The 21,372-nt window shown below is 38.4% G+C and overlaps 1 protein-coding gene across 2 annotated transcripts in view; it reads left to right on the top strand.

The window, feature by feature from the left end:
• Positions 1-21,372, top strand: part of UVRAG (UV radiation resistance associated) — a 329,246-nt gene that overhangs the window by 26,733 nt on the left and 281,141 nt on the right. Inside the window, exons 2-3 of one of the 2 annotated variants that reach the window (XM_027579443.1) lie at positions 12,935-13,052; positions 20,694-20,728. In XM_027579443.1, the coding sequence (XP_027435244.1) occupies positions 12,935-13,052; positions 20,694-20,728 (153 nt within the window). The remainder of the gene's footprint in view (positions 1-12,934; positions 13,053-20,693; positions 20,729-21,372) is intronic. The other variant, XM_027579444.1, reaches the window with a different exon arrangement.

The following is a 21,372-nucleotide window of genomic DNA, read 5'->3' as shown; positions in this document are numbered from 1 at the left end:
ACAACTTTGCTGCCTAAACCTACTGCTGAAGAATGATGCACAAAAATTGCAATTCTTTTTTTTAAAATTTTTTTAATGTTATGTTAATCACCATACATTACATCATTAGTTTTTGATGTAGTGTCCCATGATTCATTGTTTGTGCATAACACCCAGTGCTCCACGCAGAACGTGCCCTATTTAATACCCATCACCAGGCCAACCCATCCCCCTACCCCCCTCCCGTCTAGAACCCTCGGTTAGTTTTTCAGAGTCCATCGTCTCTCATGGTTCGTCTCCCCCTCCGATTTACTCCCCTTCATTCTTCCCCTCCTGCTATCTTCTTCTTTTTTTTTTTTTTCTTAACATATATTGCATTATTTGTTTCAGAGGTACAGATCTGTGATTCAACAGTCTTGCACACTTCACAGCGCTCACCATAGCACATGCCCTCTCCAATGTCTATCACCCAGCCACCCCATCCCTCCCACCCCCCACCACTCCAGCAACCCTCAGTTTGTTTCCTGAGATTAAGAATTCCTCATATCAGTGAGATCATATGATACATGTCTTTCTCTGATTGACTTATTTCACTCAGCATAACACCTTCCAGTTCCATCCACGTGGTTGCAAATGGCAAGATCTTATTCCTTTTGATGGCTGCATAATATTCCATTGTGTATATATCCACATCTTCTTTATCCATTCATCTGTCGATGGACATCTTGGCTCTCTCCAAGGTTTGGCTATTGTGGACATTGCTGCTATAAACATCGGGGTGCACGTACCCCTTCGGATCCCTACATTTGTATCTTTGGGGTAAATACCCAGTAGAGCAATTGCTGGATCGTATGGTAGCTCTATTTTCAGCTGTTTGAGGAACCTCCATACTGTCTTCCAGAGTGGATGCACCAGCTTGCATTCCCACCAACAGTGTAGGAGGGTTCCCCTTTCTCCACATCCCCGCCAACATCTGTCGTTTCCTGACTTGTTAATTTTAGCCATTCTGACTGGTGTGAGGTGGTATCTCATTGAGGTTTTGATTTGGATTTCCCTGATGCCGAGCGATGTTGAGCACTTTTTCATGTGTCTGTTGGCCATTTGGATGTCTTCTTTGGAAAAATGTCTGTTCCTGTCTTCTGCCCATTTCTTGATTGGATCATTTGTTCTTTGGGTGTTGAGTTTGATAAGTTCTTTATAGATTTTGGATACTAGCCCTTTATCTGATATGTCATTTGCAAATATCTTCTCCTCTTCTGTTGGTTGTGTTTTGGTTTTGTGGACTGTTTCTTTTGCTGTGCAAAAGCTTTTTATCTTGATGAAGTCCCAAGAGTTCATTTTTGCCCTTGCTTCCCTTGCCTTTGGCGATGTTTCTAGGAAGAAGTTGCTGCAGCTGAGCTCGAAGAGGTTGCTGCCTTGTTCTCCTTTAGGATTTTGATGGACTCCTGTCTCACGTTTAGGTCTTTCAACCATTTGGAGTCTATTTTTGTGTGTGGTGTAAGGAAATGGTCCAGTTTCATTCTTCTGCATGTGGCTGTCCAATTTTCCCAACACCATTTGTTGAAGAGATGGTCTTTTTTCCATTGGACATTCTTTCCTGCTTTGTCGAAGATTAGTTGACCATAGAGTTGAGGGTCCATTTTTGGGCTCTCGATTCTGTTCCATTGATCTATGTGTCTGTTTTTGTGCCAGTACCATACTGTCCTGATGACGACAGCTTTGTAATAGAGCTGGAAGTCCGGAATTGTGATGCCTCCAGCTTCGCTTTTCTTTTTCAACATTCCCCTGGCTATTCGGGGTCTCTTCTGGTTCCATACAAATTTTAGGATTATTTGTTCCATTTCTTTGAAAAAAGTGGATGGTATTTTGATGGAGATTGCATTGAATGTGTAGATTGCTCTAGGTAGCATTGACATCACAATGTTTGTTCTTCCAATCCATGAGTATGGAACGTTTTTCCATTTCTTTGTGTCTTCCTCAATTTCTTTCATGAGTATTTTATAGTTTTCTAAGTACAGATCCTTTGCCTCTTTGGTTAGATTTATTCCTAGGTATCTTATGGTTTTGGGTGCAATTGTAAATGGGGTTGACTCCTTGATTTGTCTCTCTTCTGTCTTGTTGTTGGTGTATAGAAATGCCACTGATTTCTGTGCATTCATTTTATATCTTGCCACTTTACTGAATTCCTGTATGAGTTCCAGCAGTTTTGGGGTGGAGTCTTTTGGGTTTTCCACATACAGTATCATGTCATCTGCAAAGAGTGAGAGTTTGACTTCCTCTTTGCCGATTTGGATGCCTTTGATTTCTTTTTGTTGTCTGATTGCTGTGGCTAGGACTTCTAATACTATGTTGAATAGCAGTGGTGATAGTGGACATCCCTGCCACGTTCCTGACCTTAGGGGGAAAGCTCTCAGCTTTTCCCCATTAAGAATGATATTCGCTGTAGGTTTTTCATAGATGGCTTTTATGATATTGAGGTATGTACCCTCTATCCCTGTACTCTGAAGAGTTTTGATCAAGAAAGGATGCTGTACTTTGTCAAATGCTTTTTCTGCATCTATTGAGAGGATCATATGATTCTTGTTCTTTCTTTTGTTAATATATTGTATCATGTTGATTGATTTGCGAATGTTGAACCAGCCTTGCAGCCCAGGGATAAATCCCACTTGGTCACGGTGAATAATCCTTTTAATGTACTGTTGGATCCTATTGGCTAGTATTTTGGTGAGAATTTTTGCATCCATGTTCTTCCAGGATGTTGGTCTGTAATTCTCCTTTTTGGTGGGGTCTTTGTCTGGTTTTGGGATCAAGGTAATGGTGGCCTCATAAAATGAGTTTGGAAGTTTTCCTTCCATTTCTATTTTTTGGAACAGTTTCAGGAGAATAGGTATTAATTCTTCTTTAAATGTTTGGTAGAATTCCCCTGGGAAGCCATCTGGCCCTGGGATTTTGTTTGTTGGGAGATTTTTGATGTCTGCTTCAATTTCCTTAGTGGTTATAGGTCTGTGCAGGTTTTCTATTTCTTCCTGGTTCAGTTTTAGCAGTTGATACATCTCTGGGAATGCATCCGTTTCTTCCAGGTTATCTAATTTGCTGGCATAGAGCTGCGCATAATATGTTCTTATAATTGTTTGTATTTCTTTGGTGTTGGTTGTGATCTCTCCTCTTTCATTCATGATTTTGTTGATTTGGGTCATTTCTCTTTTCTTTTTGATAAGTCTGGTCAGGGGTTTATCAATCTTAATTCTTTCAAAGAACCAGCTCCTAGTTTCATTGATCTGTTCTACCGTTCTTTTGGTTTCTGTTTCATTGATTTCTGCTCTGATCTTTATTATTTCTCTTCTCCTGCTGGGTTTAGGCTTTATTTGCTGTTCTTTTTCCAGCTCCTTTAGGTGTAGGGTTAGGTTGTGTATTTGAGACCTTTCTTGTTTCTTGAGAAAGGCTTGTATTGCTATATACTTTCCTCTCAGGACTGCCTTTGCTGCATCCCAAAGATTTTGAACAGTTGTGTTTTCATTTTCATTCGTTTCCATGAATTTTTTTAATTCTTCTTTAATTTCCTGGTTGACCCATTCATTCTTTAGTAGGATGCTCTTTAGCCTCCATGCATTTGAGTTCTTTTCGTCTTTCCTCTTGTGATTGAGTTCTAGTTTCAAAGCATTGTGGTCTGAAAATATGCAGGGAATAATCCCAGTCTTTTGGTACCGGTTGACACCTGATTTGTGACCTAGGATGTGATCTATTCTGGAGAATGTTCCATGGGCACTAGAGAAGAATGTGTATTCCGTTTCTTTGGGGTGGAATGTTCTGAATATGTGAAGTCCATTTGGGTCCAGTGTGTCATTTAAATTCTTTATTTCCTTGTTGATCTTTTGCTCAGATGATCTGTCCATTTCAGTTAGGGGGGTGTTAAAGTCCCCCACTATTATTGTATTGTTGTCAATGTGTTTCTTCACTTTTGTTAATTGGCTTATCTAATTGGCTGCTCCCATGTTCGGGGCATAGATATTTACAATTGTTAGATCTTCTTGTTGGATAGACCCGTTAAGTAGGATATAGTGTCCTTCCTCATCTCTTATTACTGTCTTTGTTTTAAAATCTAATTTGTCTGATATAAGGATTGCCACCCCAGCTTTCTTTTGGTGTCCCTTAGCATGGTAAATCATTTTCCACCCCCTCACTTTCAATGTGGGGGTGTCTTTGGGTCTAAAATGAGTCTCTTGCAGACAACATATTGATGGGTCTTGTTTTTTAATCCATTCTGATAGCCTGTGTCTTTGATTGGGGCAATTAGCCCATTTACATTCAGGGTAACTATTGAAAGATATGAACTTAGTGCCATTGTATTGCCTGTAAGGTGACTGTTACTGTATATTGTCTGTGTTCCTTTCTGATCTATGCTGCTTTTAGGCTCTCTCGTAGCTTAGAGGACCCCTTTCAATATTTCTTGTAGGGCTGGTTTAGTGTTTGCAAATTCCTTTAGTTTTTGTTTGTCCTGGAAGATTTTTATCTCTCCTTCCAATTTTCAATGACAGCCTAGCCGGATATAGTATTCTTGGCTGCATATTTTTCTCGTTTAGTGCTCTGAAGATATCATGCCAGCCCTTTCTGGCCTGCCAGGTCTCTGTGGATAGGTCTGTTGGCAATCTAATGTTTCTACCATTATAGGTCACATATCTCTTCTCCCGAGCTGCTTTCAGGATTTTCTCTTTGTCTCTGAGACTCGTAAGTTTTACTATTAGATGTTGGGGTGTTGACCTATTTTTATTGATTTTGAGAGGGGTTCTCTGTGCCTCCTGGATTTTGATGCCTATTTCCTTCCCCCACATTAAGGAAGTTCTCTGCTATAATTTGCTCCAATATACCTTCTGCCCCTCTCTCTCTTTCTTCTTCATCTGGGATCCCAATTATTCTAATGTTGTTTCATCTTATGGTATCGCTTATCTCTGGAATTCTGCCCTCGTGATCCAGTAGTTGTTTATCTCTCTTTTTCTCAGCTTCTTTATTTTCCATCATTTGGTCTTCTATATCGCTAATTTTCTCTCTGCCTCATTTATCCTAGCAGTTAGTGCCCCCATTTTTGATTGTACCTCATTGATAGCCTTTTTGATTTCGATTTGGTTAGATTTTAGTTCTTTTATTTTTCCAGGAAGGGTGTCTCTAATAACTTCCATGCTTTTTTTCAAGCCCAGCTAGTATCTTTAAAATCATGATTCTGAACTCTAGGTTCGACATCGTACTAATGTCCGTATTGAGTAGGTCCCTGGCAGATGTTACTACCTCTTGTTCTTTTTGCTGAGGTGATTTTTTCGTCTTGTCATTTTGTCCAGAGGAGAATAGATGAATGAGAGAACAAAATGCTAACAGGTTAATAACGTCCCCAGCAAATATACTCTTAAGAAATCAGAAAAGACCAGATACCAGGGGAAAAGAAAGGGAAAGAAAGAAGAAAGGAAGAGAAAAAAGAAAAAGAAAAAGATAAAAACAAGCAAAAACAGAACAAAATAAAAAAACAGAATATGATCAGGTATGATCAGACTAGTGCATAGATCAGTGCCACAGACTAGATTTTGGGTGTATTTTGGTCTGTTAGAAGAAAGTGCCTCCTAAAATTTTAAAGAAAGAGTTATATATGTACAAAATAAGGGTTGATACAATGAAGGGATGGGAGATGAGTGTAAAGATGAAAATTATAAAAGATTTTATAAAAGGAATTGATAAGATAAGAAGTTGTTTGAAAAAAGAAAGAAGAAGATTTAAAAAAAGAAAAAAAAGGGAGAGAATGTGATCAGGCAGGAGACTAGAACAAAGCCATACACTAGTGATTTAGGGTGTATTTTGATCTGTTAGAAGAAACTGTATCTCAAAATTTTAAAGAGAGAATAACTCATATATATATGCCAAAAATAAGGGTATCTACTATGAAGGGATAAAATATGACTAAAAGTGAAAAATAATTTTTTTTTTCAAAAAGGAATTGATAAGATGTTGGTTGAAAAAGGGAAAAAGAAAAATTAAAAAAAAAAGTTCAAAAGATTAACTTTGAAAAACTAATGAATCATGGTAAAAAAGCCGTGAATTCTGTGTGTGGTATTCCCCTAGCGCTGGAGTTCTCCCATTCTCCTTGATTGGTAAACTTGGTCTTGGCTGGCTGTTCGTGCTGATCTTCTGGGGGAGGGGCCTGTTGCCGTGGTTCCCAAATGTCTTTGCTGGAGGCAGAAGTGCCCCGCCCTTGTCGGTTCTGGCTAAGTAATCTGCTCGGGTTTGCTCTCGGGATCTTTTGTTCCCTGCAAGCTTTCGGTTCAGCTTTGGAGGATGAGAGTGAAAATGGCGGCCTCCCAGTTTCCGCCCAGAGGAGCTGAGAACTCGGGGCCCGCTCCTCAGTGCACCCCCAGAGAAAAGCAGTCAGTCACTCCCGTGTCCCCGGTCTCCGGCTGCACTCCGTGCTCACCTGGCCTGTGACCGAGCGTTTCTATCTCTGGCACCCGACCCAGTGTGGCGTCTCCAAATCCAGCAGATCCCTGCGGTGCACTCCCGCGCCGCTCCTCCCAGGGGAGGAAGGGGAATCTGCCCGGCTCTGCCGCTTGTTGGGTCCCTGCTGGAGGAGCAGTGGCCGGACTGTCACCGATCACAGTTTATGGCAATCCCGAGCTGAGAGCCCGCGCCTCGGTTCTGCCTCTGCAGCTGGCTTCCCTGGTCCGATACCTGGGAGCTCTGTCACAGTCAGGACCCCTGGTCTTTCTGTGACCCGGAGGGTCCTGAGACCACACTGTCCCACGAGGGTTCCACCCCCAGTTTAGCCACTGGAGCGATGTCCCTCGGCGTAGCCGACTTCTAAAAGTTCCGATTTTGTGCTCCGCTGCTCTATCACTTGCCAGAAGCGGCCGACAGAAGCCCCCTCCCCCGCCGTCTATCCTCCCTAATATCGCCTCAGATTCACTTTTCCAAACGTCCTACCTTCCAGAAAGTGGTCGCTTTTTTGTTCAGAGAGTTGTTGCTATTCTTTTTTTCGATCTGTTGAGTTTGTAGGTGTTCAGAATGGTTTGATCCCTATTCAGCTGAATTCCTGAGACCAGACCCAAAAATTGCATTTCATAACCATAAAGGCATAGTAGATTTGAGAAAGTTTAAGGAGATTGCTGGTAAAGAAAACTATGTAGGATGTTATCTTAAAGAATAATTCCAAAGTTTGTGGCGATTTTAATTACTCAGAATATTCATACTTTCCTGAGATAACTTGAGCCAGTTTAGATCATAAGAGATTTGATTTCAACTGTCTTTAGGTGGGCCATTTGAAGAGGTAGTCTTTTTTTTTTTTTTTCAAGATTTTATTTATTTGTCAGAGAGAGAGCGCACAAGCAGGGGGGTGGTAGGCAGAGGGAGAAGCAGGCTCCCTGCTGAGCAGAGAGCCCAATGTGGGGCTCAGTGCCAGAACCCTGAGATCATGACCTGAGCTGAAGGCAGACGCTTTACTGACTGAGCCACCCAGGTGTCCAGAAGAGGTAGTCTTTTATTTAATTCTGTTTAGACAAGGTCAAAAGCAGTGTATTTATGCTAGTTGGTGCCACCAGGCCATGAATTACCGCTAGGTTGTAAACTCTAGAGCAGTTGAAAGTAGGTGAGTTCTTAGGATTTACTGTAGCAGAATCACTGCCTACGCTTTACTCCACTTTCATTTCTTAGGTCTGTATTCCTTCACTGTCTGGTGGGTGGGTGTCAGAATCCACTGAGGTTTCCATGCCACTCAGGACTATTGCAAGGCCTTTGTCATACCAAGACATTCTTTTTTTTTTTCCTTTTAAAGATTTATTTATTTATTTGTCAGAGAGAAAGAGCACAAAAAGGAGGAGCGGCAGACAGGAGAGGGAAAAGCCGGCTCCCCTGCTGAGCAGGGAGCCCGACACGGGGCTTGATCCCAGGACCCTGGGATCATGACCTGAGCTGAAGATAGACGCTTAACTGACTGAGCCACCCAGGTGTCCCATACCAAGACATTCTTGACTGGGTTAATTCACTGGAGATTTATTAATTCAATCAAAAAACATTTATTGTGTGCCTGCTATTTGCTAGGTACTCAGCTAGATGCTGGAGATACAACTATAAATAAAATCTCTGGGATGCCTGGATGGCTCAGTTGTTTAAGCGTCTGCCTTTGGCTCAGGTCATGATTCCAGGCTCCTGGGATTGAGCCCCGCATCGGGCTCCCTGCTCAGCGGGAGCCTGCTTCTCCCTCTGCCTGCCGCTGCCCCTGCTTGTGCGTGTGGGCTCTCTTTGACAAATAAATAAAATCTTTAAAAAGTAAACAAAATCTCTTCCTCATAGGATTTATATTCTTGTTGGGGAAGATATACAAAACCTGGAACTAACCGTATTTTTTCCATGTTAGGTAAAATTACATATTGTTTTTCAAGTATAGATCTTCTGGGGGAACTGAGAACAAGAGAGGATCCTTTAGGTCGCTCTGGTTTCTTCAGTACTTCTTGGATCATGGGGTAATAATTTGGGTGAAGGTAGACGATATGTCTTCAAACTGGTGGTAATTTTTGGTGTTTCTGTTATATTTTGGACTAGGTTTAGTTGATTTAAACTTTTTCTTATTTAACTTTATTTTTTCAGTATGTAGGACATTATATGGTACAGAAGTCAAAACTATATAAGCAAGTAGCAGGGAAGTCTTACTTTTATCTGTATTCCCTCTGGCTTGTTCTCACCCCCATACTTAATAATTTTTTATGAGTTTCTGTCTTAACCTTCCAGTGTTCCTTTATAATTGCATTAAATCTTAGGGGAAGGAGAGGAAGAGAGGAAGTGGGAGTCTAAAGGAAGGAAGTGAATGGTGGAAATGAAGAAGAGTTTTATTAATAAGTAGTGCTTGTGAAATAGTGTTTTATTGGCACTCTTTTTGTCCTGCTTACACATCTCCTAACTCTGAAAAAGGGAATAACTTTAAAAAAAATAAACTTTATTTTGGAATAATTTTAAATTTACAGAGAAGTTGCAAAAATGTTCAGAGAATTTCCTTTATTCAGTTTCCCCTAATACAGTCTTACATTACCATTTTTCATGTGTCAAAACTAAAAAGTAGCATTGGCACATTATTATGAAGTAAACTCCGTTTTATTACAGTTTAGCATTTTTTAAAAATAAAAAGCTTTATGATAAAATTAGAATGAATGTTATTAAAGAGCAAGCCAAGACAAAGGGCACAAGAAGGTTCATGTGTACATTTACTGCCTTTCACCAAGATTACATCAATAATTTACCTGTAAAGAGTTGATTTTCTTTGTCCCTTTGAGCTGCTGGGAGCATCTTGGATTTTAATTAATCATGGTGTAATGAGAATACTTACCCTAATGCTTTTGAAATAAATAAAATAGGGGAAAAGGCAAAAAGTCGTACAACCCAAAGTCAGTGCTTTAAGTATAGTTGGTTAATTTGTGGAGGAGGTTTTTGTTTTTTGTTTGTGTGTGTGGTTTTTTGTTTTGTTTTTTGTAAACTTTCTTATAAAGTGTCCTGATGTGGTCAGTTCTGTTGTACCCACTTAGTGGAAGGAGCACGGAAACAATAGTGATACATTGGTAGTCCACTCGGATAAATGTTTGTAGACTCCATTGCTGATTTTAGAATTGTAGAGGTTGGAGGCAGAAGGTGTCTTGGAGCTGGTTGTGCTAACTTCCTAGATAGTGGAAAGATCTCTTCAGTAATATCTATGCATCGATTATAGATTACATCTCTGGCCAAGCTTTGCACATTGCTTCGTAAGGAGTCTGTTCCATTATTATTATATTTGTCATAAAATTATTGTGTTGAAGGATAGATCATTGCTCAGTCTGCCCTCTGTGGCAATAGGGGAGTGTAAAGACCAAACTGTATCATATATGTGTGTGTATGTGTGTGTGTGTGTGTGTGTGTGTGTGTATGATGTAAGTGTATTACATATATCCACATATATAGGTATAACCCCTTGCTTTCCTTCTGCTTTCTTCCTTCTTTTGAGATATACTGCCCATTTATTATTTACTGTTTTATATTTGGTTATGTAGGAATGTTGGGATAAAGAGATGAATAATGATAATGAGTAAAACCTTACATCATATGGTTGTTAAGAGGATTAAATAAGATCATATGTATGAAGTGTTTAGTACAGAGCATGGCACATTTTAAGCATTTAATAAGTGCTGACAGTGTAGTGATGGTAATGGTCTCTGTTATCAAGTCATTTCCTCCTAGATTAATAGGGAAGATAACTATCAGCTAATAAGACTAGGTTAAATGAAATAAGTGCTATAGGAGACATAGAAACAAAGTTCTTATTTGTTCAAATAAAGGAGCAACTAATTTCAGTTAGAGACAAAGGAAGGAGAAGTCTTCTCTCCTAAACTTTGAAGTAGAAATAGGATCTCCTTTAAGAGAATGGTATTCTAGGGCGCCTGGGTGGCTCAGTTGGTTAAGTGTCTGCCTTAGGCTCAGGGCATGATCCCAGAGTCCTGGGATCGAATTCCGCATAGGGCTCCCTGCTCAGAGGGATGTCTGCTTCTCCCTCTCCCTATGCCCCTCCCCTCTGCTCATGCTCTCTCGCTCTCATTCTCTCTCAAAATAAATAAAATCTTAAAAAAAGAGAGAGAGAATGGTATTCTAGGTTGAGGAGCTAGCATTAGCAAAGGCCTAGGGCTAGGAACGTGCATGATCTTTTTCATGGAACCTTAAGCATTCATGTGTGACTGAGGGGTTGGGTATGTAGATCTAGTGAGAAGTAAAGATAGGATGTGGAGAGGTCAGATTGTACAGGGCTTTGAAAGCAATAGGGCAAGTTTGTACTTTATTCTAGAGGCTTTGGGTAATATTTTCAGGTCTTTGAACAGAGAACCAAGATTGTAATCTTACAGCAAAATAGATGTGGTTAGTGCTTCCTGTTAACTTAAAATCTTGATTGAGAGGGCTAATGAAAAATATATAGGAGGAAGAGAGAGTTGCTGTAATCCAGGGGATGAAATGGAAACCATTGGCAGATTGTGTAAAAATGAGTCTTTTAGAATAAGTCCTAAGAACTTTTTATTTTTTTAATTTTTTTTTAAGTTTTTATTTATTTGAGAGAGAAAGAATGAGAGACAGAGAGCATGAGAGGTAGGAGGGTCAGAGGGAGAAGCAGACTCCCTGCTGAGCAGGGAGCCGGATATGGGACTCGATCCCTGGACTCCAGGATCATGACCTGAGCCGAAGGCAGTCGCTTAACCAACTGAGCCACTCAGGCGCCCAAGAACTTTTTATTTTTTAAAAGATTTTATTTATTTGAGAGAGAGAGAGCGTGTGAGCATGAGCGGGGGGAAGGGCAGAGGGCGATGGAGAGATGGACTCTCCACTGAGCAGGGAGCCCCATGTAGGGCTCCATCCCAGGACCTTGAGATCATGACCTGAGCCGAAGGCAGACTCTTAACCCACTGAGCCACCCAGGCGCCCCAGTCTGAGGAACTTTTTGCAAATATCTTTGGGCCTTTTCATACTTAGAGTATTGAACAAATTTATTAGACAATAACTTCTCTCAAAGAATCTTAATTTCTAGATTGGGAGAAAGGATTAGGTTGCTGTGCACATGGAAAGAAAGAACTGTACTTTTCCAGCTGACTGCATATGTAATTGAAGATGGACTTACCTCAGTAGATTGGGCTGTCTTTCAGCCTGAAGGGAGAGCTTTAAGCATATTTTAAAACTGAGCACTTGATTTCTATTTTTAAGCCTGAAAATAATTATCTGACACAGGGAATTAGCCTTTGGGAATGAATCTGATGTGCTGAGACTTGAGCGTTGCCAACATCTTCTCTCTTTTTTTTTTTTTTTTTAAGATTTTATTTATTTATTTGACAGAGCGAGACACAGCGAGAGAAGGAACACAAGTAGGGGGAGCTGCAGAGGGAGAGGGAGAGGCAGGCCTCCCGCGGAGCAGGGAGCCCGATGTGGGGCTTGATCCCAGGACCCTGGGATCATGACCTGAGCCGAAGGCAGACGCTTAACGACTGAGCCACCCAGGCGCCCCAACAACATCTTCTCTTTTGATATGCTTTTATTAGGCTATTTGTTATCTTGTATTTTTGTTGATTTCTCCTGTTGCTTAGGGAGCATTTGCCTTTTCAACAATTGGGACTCCATATGATTTGTGCATCTTAGTTGGAGAAATTGTTGGGAAGAAGGCCTGATTAGGAAAGAAGAGATTGGGGGGCGCCTGGGTGGCTCATTTGTTAAGCGTCTGCCTTTGGCTCAGGTCATGATCCCAGGGTCCTGGGATCAGCTGGAAGCCTGCTTCTCCCTCTCGCACTCCCCTTGCTTTTGTTCCTGCTTTCGCTGTCTCTCTCTCTGTCAAATAAATAAATAAAATCTTAAAAAAAAAAAGAAAAGAAAGATTGGTTGGCTGCTGGTCAGGTGAAGATTTAATTTAAGCTCACGACAGTTGGGTTATTGGCTGGCTGGAGTGCCCAGTGAGTTATATTTTGGCTTGTCATCTTTTCCTGGTTGTACAGATGATCTGGCATCTTGAGTATACTAGCCACAGGAGTGTATGTACGTAAAAACTGCTTGTTTGTAGGCATGAGATGGATTTGCATGTCTACTAGTATTCTTCTGAAGGGAAGAAAGCAAATTACTATTTAGTTTATATTCCAGGAAATACTAATGCTATTGTACAGGTATATAGTACTTACATAATATTTATGCTCTTCGACAATACTTCCTATCTGTTGTCATTTCATGCTCACAATAACCTTGTAAATGAGATTGGGCAGGTATAATTCCTATTTGACAGAGGGGATGCTGAGGCATAAATATGAGACTGGGTTAAGGTTACTGGCTCAACAAATCGATAACTGGGACAACTTCCTGTGTTTCATTTTTGGATTGTAACTTTCAGAAGATTTTATGGGAGGAAGAGCTGAATGTGTCCCTCTTTTTTGTTGTTATTTTTTAGCGACGTCTTAGACACCTTCGGAACATTGCTGCCCGGAACATTGTTAATAGAAATGGCCATCAGCTCCTTGATACCTACTTCACGCTTCACTTGTGTAATACTGAAAAGATATATAAAGGTAAGGGAATCTGTGGACTTGCCCACAGATTGTTACATCTCATTTTTATCCTTTTGTAACACAAGTGAGTATCAGTGCCTCTTGATTTGCTATTATTGCTTATTGGAAAGCTAAACTGTCATGCTGTCTGAAAATATTGCATGAACAGTTGTTACATATATCATATATAAAAGAAACATGGCTTTTAGATAGTTCTTAAATTGGTAAATTTATCATTTATTTATGAATGTTTGCTATTAATGTTTTTATTCCAGTAGCTATCATTAAAATAGATATATGAGTACAGTATACGTACTAATTTTTTTTAAACATAATTAATTTTTAAAATATTATGGTAAAATTGGAACCAGTTTATGTCTTCTCATATCTGTAATTCCTTGTGTATATATGGGGTTAGTTTTAGAAGAATGGCATGGTTTCCTTGAATTCATTTGCACATGTACTGTGGACTGTTCCATAAGTGGCAATTCTGAGAGTAGACCAAATAAATATTTGATTCAAAATCACAAGCCTCTTTTGAATACATATTGGATGAAAGGCACTTGGATGTAATCAGTTGACCTGCATTGGGTGGTACAAGGGAACAAACAGGGTATATGATGGGAATACTGAGTTAGGTTTGAAAATAGATAGTAGGGCTAGCTGTGTGACACTGGACAAAGATCATGGCTTTTTGAACCTCACTTTTCCCATTTGTAAAGAGGAGATAATGATGCCTTATGAAGTTGGCAAGACATTTTTATGAGGAACAACTGAGATAAAGTGATAACACTTGGTAAAATGTGATTGAAGATCTATTTATATAAACAAAAAGTGGTATTTTAATTAGAGGTACTAAGGGCTTATTTGAATTTTGTCCTGTGGCAAAGATGAAAAATTCAAATGACATTTTACCTTTTTGGTTTTAATTACTTTTTTTTTTTAAGAAGATTTTATTTATTTGAGAGAGGGAGAGAGAGCATGAACAGAGGAGGGGTATAGGGAAAGGGAAGCAGACTCCCTGATGTGTAAGGAGCCTAAGAACGTGGGGCTTGATCCCAGGATGCTACAATTATGACCTGAGCTGAAGGCAGATGCTTAACCACTGAGCCACCCAGGCACCCCTGGTTTTAATTGCTTTTAAAGACCATTATTAAAGCAGTAGTCATTTAACACCTTTTTTGTTTTTTTAATTTCAATACCAGTATATGCTCATTAAAAGATTCAATCAGGAATTATATAGGGTAGAGCCCCCACCATAATGTAAATAGCATTAAGATAATTTTTAAGGATGAAAAAAAGGACTCTGAATTCTGCATTTTCATATAATTTTATTTCATTTTTATTTTTCATTGTAACCATTGCATATTCTTAAAACACTATATTAATCTGAATGATTAATGCTAGCTACTATAACAAATACTGCAAATCTCAGTGGCATAACATAATAAATTTCTTACACTAAGTCCAGTGCAGGTGTTCTTTATCAGGCATAGTCTTGGCAGCTGTCCTCTAAGCAGTGACTCAGGTATCCCGGCTTCTTCTATTTTGGAATGCGGCTATCGTCAATATATGAGTTTTGGCAAGAGAGAAGGATTATTTGAGGGAGATTTTTTTTTTAAACGGAAATGGCCTATATCAATTCTGTGACATTCCATTGGCCATAAATCAGTAGTGTCATCCTTTTTAGATGGAAAGGGGACCGGGATAGATTGTCTTCCTATGTGTGCTGAAGGAAAATGAAACAGTTTGTCATTGTTTGTCTTAAGGTATAAGCATTTTTGCAGACCTTAATACATTTGATGTACTGCTCACTAATAGATTTTATCACTAGCAGTATATGACAATGCTAGAGTGTTTTATTTTATTTTTTAGATTAAAAACTTTTTTTTTTATTTTTAAGTAATCTCTGCACCCAGTGTGGGGCTCGAACCTACGACCCCAAGCTCAAGAGTCACATGCTCTACTGACTGAGCCAGACATGTGACCCATGCCAGAGTGTTTAAAAATATTTTTTTTTTAATATTTATTTATCCATCTTAATGGCGGGAGAGGGACAGAGGGTAAGAGAGAGGGAGAGAAGCAGACTTCCCGCTGAGTGCAGAGTCCCATGGAGGCTCCATCCCATGACCCCGAGACCCTGATCTAAGCTGAAACTAAGCTGGATGCTTAACTGACTGAGCCACCCAGGCACCCTGAGTGTTTTAAAATTTTTGATAGTTTTCTATATAATCAGCGCTTGATTATCTTCATAAAACTTCTATGTTATTCCTCCAGTGTTATCTTTGATAATAATAATTAACATAGTACTTGGCAGCACATTTTAGGCATTTGGTAATTTGTAATGTTAACAATCAAAGAAGAGAGTAATCATGGGACTGGTTGATTACCATCTTATAAAAAGTTGTCTAAGAGATATGATGGAAACAAAGTGACTTTTTTGGCTTATTTTTTGTCTTCTTCTAGCTCAGACTACACCTTGAGTTTAGAAGTTACAGACTGCTTCTTAAAGTTCTCGCAGTGAAATGGTCACTGATACAGTAAGAGAATAGCTGGTGTACCACAGGGAAGTACAGTCTCTGCAAGTGGTGTTGAGTCTGTCACTAATTGGCAAGCCCTGGGGCTAGGGCATTTAGTTCGTCCTGGGAGCTTTGGTGAATTTATCTCTAGAATTGATGATTTCTGAGACTTCCTCCTACTCCAAAATCTCATGGTTGAATGGAGTCTATTTATGGTCTTCTTGTGGGCCCACATGTTGGGCTTTTTAACTTTTAACTACCATAGGAGGGGCCAGGAAGCTGTTTCCTTAATAAGCCTAGTTAATCCACCTTCTCTTGTTGGACCTGTGATGACAAACACGAATATTCATTTTATGATCATTAGGTGGCTCTTGGTATAGGATGACCATGATAGAGGGCCAGTTGGTTCTTCCCACAAAACCACCTGTACCACCTGTTTGGTCTTATTTTTAAAGATTTATTTATCTGAGAGAGAGAGAGAATATGAGTGGTGGGGAGGGGCAGAGGGAGAGAGAGAGAAAGAGAAGCAGATTCTCCGCTGAGCAAGGAGCCTGATGCAGGGCTTGGAGATCATGACCTGAGCCAAAGGCAGACGCTTAACTGACTGAACCACCCAGGCACCCCTATTTCTTAGTTATAAAAGAAAGTTTTTTTTTTTTTAAATTGGGAGAATATTTCAAATACTGATCTCTAAGTTATTCTTTTATTTTGGCTGAATTCACAGCAGATCCTAAGAAGTTATGCGTGAGATTTTTTTTTTGACTTTTGACATCTTTTAGTGCTCTTAGGACATTGCCTACTTTGTTAGGTAGTTGAGATCAAAGTTATCACACCCCCAGAGAACAAAGCCTTGTGTTAATGGATGAAGAGCTAGGTTCTAATTGTGGTTTCCTCTTAAACTTGAAATTTTTATAAAATCAGGTTTGTTCTTCAGTCATAGTTCTTTTTTCACCCATGAAATGTGAGTGCCCAGAATGCCAACCAGTTATTTTGAATACATCAGAAGATGAACTCTGTATAATCCAGAAAATTTTAGGTTTTGTTCACTGCACTTGGAACAATGCTTAGCACATCATTAAGCCCTCATATTTTTTTTCATTTAATTTTTTGAATAGCTAATGCAGTCATGGTTCAAAATATATATAAAGGTTTAAAATCTTTCACCTGTCCCATCTCCCTAGTTTTTTACCCCACCCTAATAACCATTGTTCTTGTTTCTCTTTTCTGAATTCTTTATGCAAATACAAGTAAAAATAGTACCAAACTATATATATTTCTGTGCCTTGCATTTTTCACCTAAAATGTCTTAGATGTTTTTCCATAGACAGCTTCCCTAATTTTTTTTTCTGCATAGTTTTGCATTAAATAGTTGTGCCATGATTTATTTAACTGGCTTCTCTTGGTAGGCATCTGGGTTATTCTAGTCTTGTTATGCACACAGTACTGCTTTGAATAACTTCATAAGTACATTATTTTGTATGAGTGCTAATATAGCTATGGGGTAAATTTCCAAGAAGTGGAAGTACAAAAGATGTGTACTTCTGGTTTTGGTAGATATTGCAAAATTGTCTTTATTTACATTCCCACTTGCTAGGTATGAGTGCCTTTTCTCCCACAGGCTTACCAACAGACTGCAATCAAAACTTTTGAATTTTTGCCAATCTGATAGGTGAAAAATAGTTTTATAATATAGTTTAAGTTTGTATTTCTTCTTTTATGAGTGAGGTTGAGGTACTAAAAAAGCATTTGTTAAATGAATGTAATGCTGCATAACAGCCAAAACATGCCACTGAAACCATGCTCTGCAATCTCTGATTGCTTTGTTTTTCTAGGTCTTACTTAGTATGGATAGAGAAGCATTTGTATCTAATGGGCCCTTTCGTGTAGAAATAGGTCTTGGGTGGTATCTTTTTGAAAATTTACTTGTCAAATAGTTTTGCTTAAATTGAATAAAAATTAATAGAACTGTGTTAATAAAAATTACAGTTTATAAAGTGTTTTTAATTCACTATTTCATTTGAGCCTCACAATAACCCTGTTATTTTCCATTTGTCATTATCCTCTGAAAGGTAAACTGTGTGACCCAAAAGGTTAACTGACTTGTCCAGGGTCAAGATCATAGGTGGATTGGGGACTGGAACTATTTTTTGACTCTAAATTCTCCTACATTCACTGTTATGTTTTGTATCATGCTGCTAATTTTGACAATATTTTATTTATTTATTTATTATTTTAAAAAAGATTTTATTTATTTATTTGACAGAGAGAGATACAGCGAGAGGGGGAACACAAACAGGGGGAATGGGAGAGGAAGAAGCAGGCTTCCCGCTGAACAGGGAGCCCGATGCGGGGCTCCATCCCAGGATCCTGGGATCATGACCTGAGCCGAAGGCAGACGCTTAATGACTGAGCCACCCAGGCGCCCCTAATTTTGACAATATTTTAGATGTAACAGAATGGTGGACAGTGGAGGCCCATGTTTAGCATGTTTGAAATTACCTCAGACTCCATGATTTCCTGTATGGCTTTTTTGTGGAACTCTTACCATTTAAATTAGCAGGTCTCTTTTGAAGGTCTAGTGGGGAGAAAGCAGATTGTTTAGTTTTATTTATACATACAGTCATTCAGTCAGCAAAGTTTTGGAAGAAATAATGATACTTGTCATCTTCTTAGAGCTGAAGATACATATTTTGGGAACTGTTTAATTTAGACACTGCAGATTAAACTGAGGAGTTTTCTCTTTCTAAAGAAAAGAGGAATATCTGTTTTTTTCCACTGATTTTAAAGTAATACATGCTTGCAAAAAATTCAAACAATACAAAATTTTTTTTTGTATAAAGTGAAAGTACTTTGAAATAAAAAACAATTTTTTTCTTCTAGGTTTTTTTTCCCCCTAAAAATAAACATGGTACATATAAATTAGAATACACACATGCGTGTGCACGCACACACACCCCTACACACAAACATTTTTGTAGTTAATTTATGGTTGGAATAATTGGTTAATCATTTGGGAAAAAATGAAAAGAATAATACTTAAGGTTGCCAGTGTTGGGAAAACAGGTATTTTCATAAGTGGGATTGTAAATTGATACAACACTTTTATAGAACAATATGGCGGTATCTACCAAATTCAAACTGTATTTTTCCTTTTATCTTGCATTTTACTTCTAAATGTTTATCTTATAGATCCAAGTGCCTAGGATATATATCTCTAAATGATTGTTTATTTATAACATTACTTGAAATATCTAAAAATTACCAGTAACCTAAATGTTCACCAGAGGGTCCTTTTAAAAACAATTAGAATTATCCCTTTTTTTATTTCAAATAATTGTTCAAAATAGAAAAATAGGAAACTGCCAAGTAGAAAATAAAAGTTAGTAGCCTACTCCTATCACCTTATCACCTAAACATTATTAACATAATTAGAAAAATTTGGATCCTGTTGTAAATTCTTAGAACCTTTTTTTAACTTAATACATAGCGACTATCTCTCCACAAAATAATTATCCATATCTTTTTTTTTTTTTTTTTTTTTTTTTTAGGAAAGACAAACAGTAATATAGATAGTATCAAGAAGTGCTTTAACCCAAGGAGCTTTCCAATAAGAGTTTGATGTTTAGGCCTACTTTTCATTTATTGCCTATTTTTTAGCTTCAGTTGTTAGTAGACTTTGATATGGTTCACTATATTTGAGTTTCATCTATACCATTACATACTTAATATATATTTTTAAGTTCATTATTTTTAAAATTTTTTAAAGATTTATTTATTTGAGAGAGAAACTGTGCATGTGTGCACGTGTGCGTGCAAGGGGAGGGGCAGAGGGAAAGAATCTCAAGCAGACTCCCTGCTGAGCACAGAGCCCAACTTGGGGCTCGATCTCATGACCCTGAGATCATGACCTGAGCCGAAATTAAAAGTCCAGTGCTCAACTGACTAAGCCACCTAGGCACCCCTTAAATTCATTACTTTTAAACTTATGTCTAAGTAAAATAGTTCCTTCAATTAAAAAGTATTTATTGAGTGTCTATTCTGTGCCAGGAATGGTTTTACGTGCTGAGGACGCAGCAGTTGGATAAAACAAATGCTTCTGTCTTTTCAGAGCTTACAATTAGGGGTTGAGGAATATATGAGATGTAAATTTAAATATATAAGAAGAAAATAAAGTATATCCATGTATCACTTAACATCATGTCAAATACCAGTGGTCCATGCATCACACCTGGGAAATTTGTCTTATAGCAACACAAGGATACAAGGGTCCGTGTAGACTCTGCAGAGACAGAGCATCATGATGGTGACTTCAGCAGGGTCAGCAGAGGCAGTGTTTGTCTGCCTCTCTCTTTTGATTATGTGTTTAGGTTTGTAACATTTACAATATACATGAAGGTCTATAGAATCATGAAATTTTAATGCTTACAGAGGAACTTTGCTTACTTAGTCTAATTCTTTAAGTTGTCTAATGAAAAATGGGCCCAAGGAAATGAAAGAGACAGAATGCTAATGACAGTAGAACTAGAACTTAGGTTATGTGGTTGCTAGATCAGTGTCCATTCCACAGTGGATTATCTACAGTGGATAATCATTAAAGATGTTTGAGAAAAACAGAGCATATAAAATCAGTTTTTGTAGAGTGGCAGTAAGGCAGGAGAGAAGAAAGTCTAAATTTTTAAGGGCTCAAATTTGAATCTGGGGTAAAATTTACTAAATTAAATTTTAACAGGTTTTGACCTTTCTTTATTAAGATTTTTCCTTTAAGACCCTTTTATTTATTTTAATTTTAATTTTTTTTTTGCAGATAAGGATACAGAGAAAATAGATCCCTTGAAAATGTTTTAAATATTATACTGGAACATATATTAAACAATTTACAGGATTAAGAGTTAATGAGCTTAGGGGTGCCTGGGTGGCTCAGTTGTTAAGCGTCTGCCTTCAACTCAGGTCATGATCCCAGGGTCCTGGGATCGAGACCCACATCGGGCTCCCTGCTCAGCGGGAAGCCTGCTTCTCCCTCTTCCACTCCCGCTGCTTGTGTTCCCTCTCTTGCTGTCACTCTCAAATAAATAAAATCTTAAAAAAAAAAGTTAATGAGCTTTTTTCTTTCATATCACTTATTGTTTTTTTTCTTCTTTTCCAGAATTTTATAGAAGTGAAGTGATTAAGAATTCCTTGGTAAGTTTGCTTTCTGGCAGGTACACTTGACTAAGGTCCATAACTCCTGTTTCAGAAAACGCTGAGACATAAGTTCAAGTTCAGTTCTGGTATTTATTATGATACTTCTACAGTTAAATCTTCTGTTTAGTTATTGCTTAAATTTTCATTGATTTATTCATTGATGTATCTCTCATGCTTAGAACATGCCTGGCACATAGTAGGTGCTTGATAAATATTTGCTGAATGAACTGATATTTCCTCTGTTAAAAACCTCAGTGTTTTTTTTTTCTATTCATATTCTGTAATTCTGTTAGTTTTATTCACAGGGTTTTTTTTTTCTATTTGATTTACCAAACATAAATGATGACTTTGTTTAGATAAGGTTCTTAAGAATTATATGTCTAGTGGCATTGCATAGGATCCTCCCACTTATTTTTTAGTGGTGGCATTGCTAAGGTAGAAAGTTGGAAGTGTCCTACTTTTGATAATGTACACATGAGATATTTGCATAAATGGCTCAGTTTATTGGGCCATGTTGATAAAAAAGGACTTTATGGGAATTATATACTTTTAGTGGTCAAGACTATACTGGATTTGGCCTCTGTCCACTTTTTCAACCTCATTTCTTAGTACTTTTCCTTACTCATTGTGCTCCAGGCCTA

This window comes from Zalophus californianus, chromosome 11 (assembly GCF_009762305.2).
Source record: "Zalophus californianus isolate mZalCal1 chromosome 11, mZalCal1.pri.v2, whole genome shotgun sequence".
NCBI lineage: Eukaryota > Metazoa > Chordata > Mammalia > Carnivora > Otariidae > Zalophus > Zalophus californianus.
Note: the sequence above shows the minus strand (reverse complement) of the source record. Positions and strands in the feature narration are given on the sequence as shown.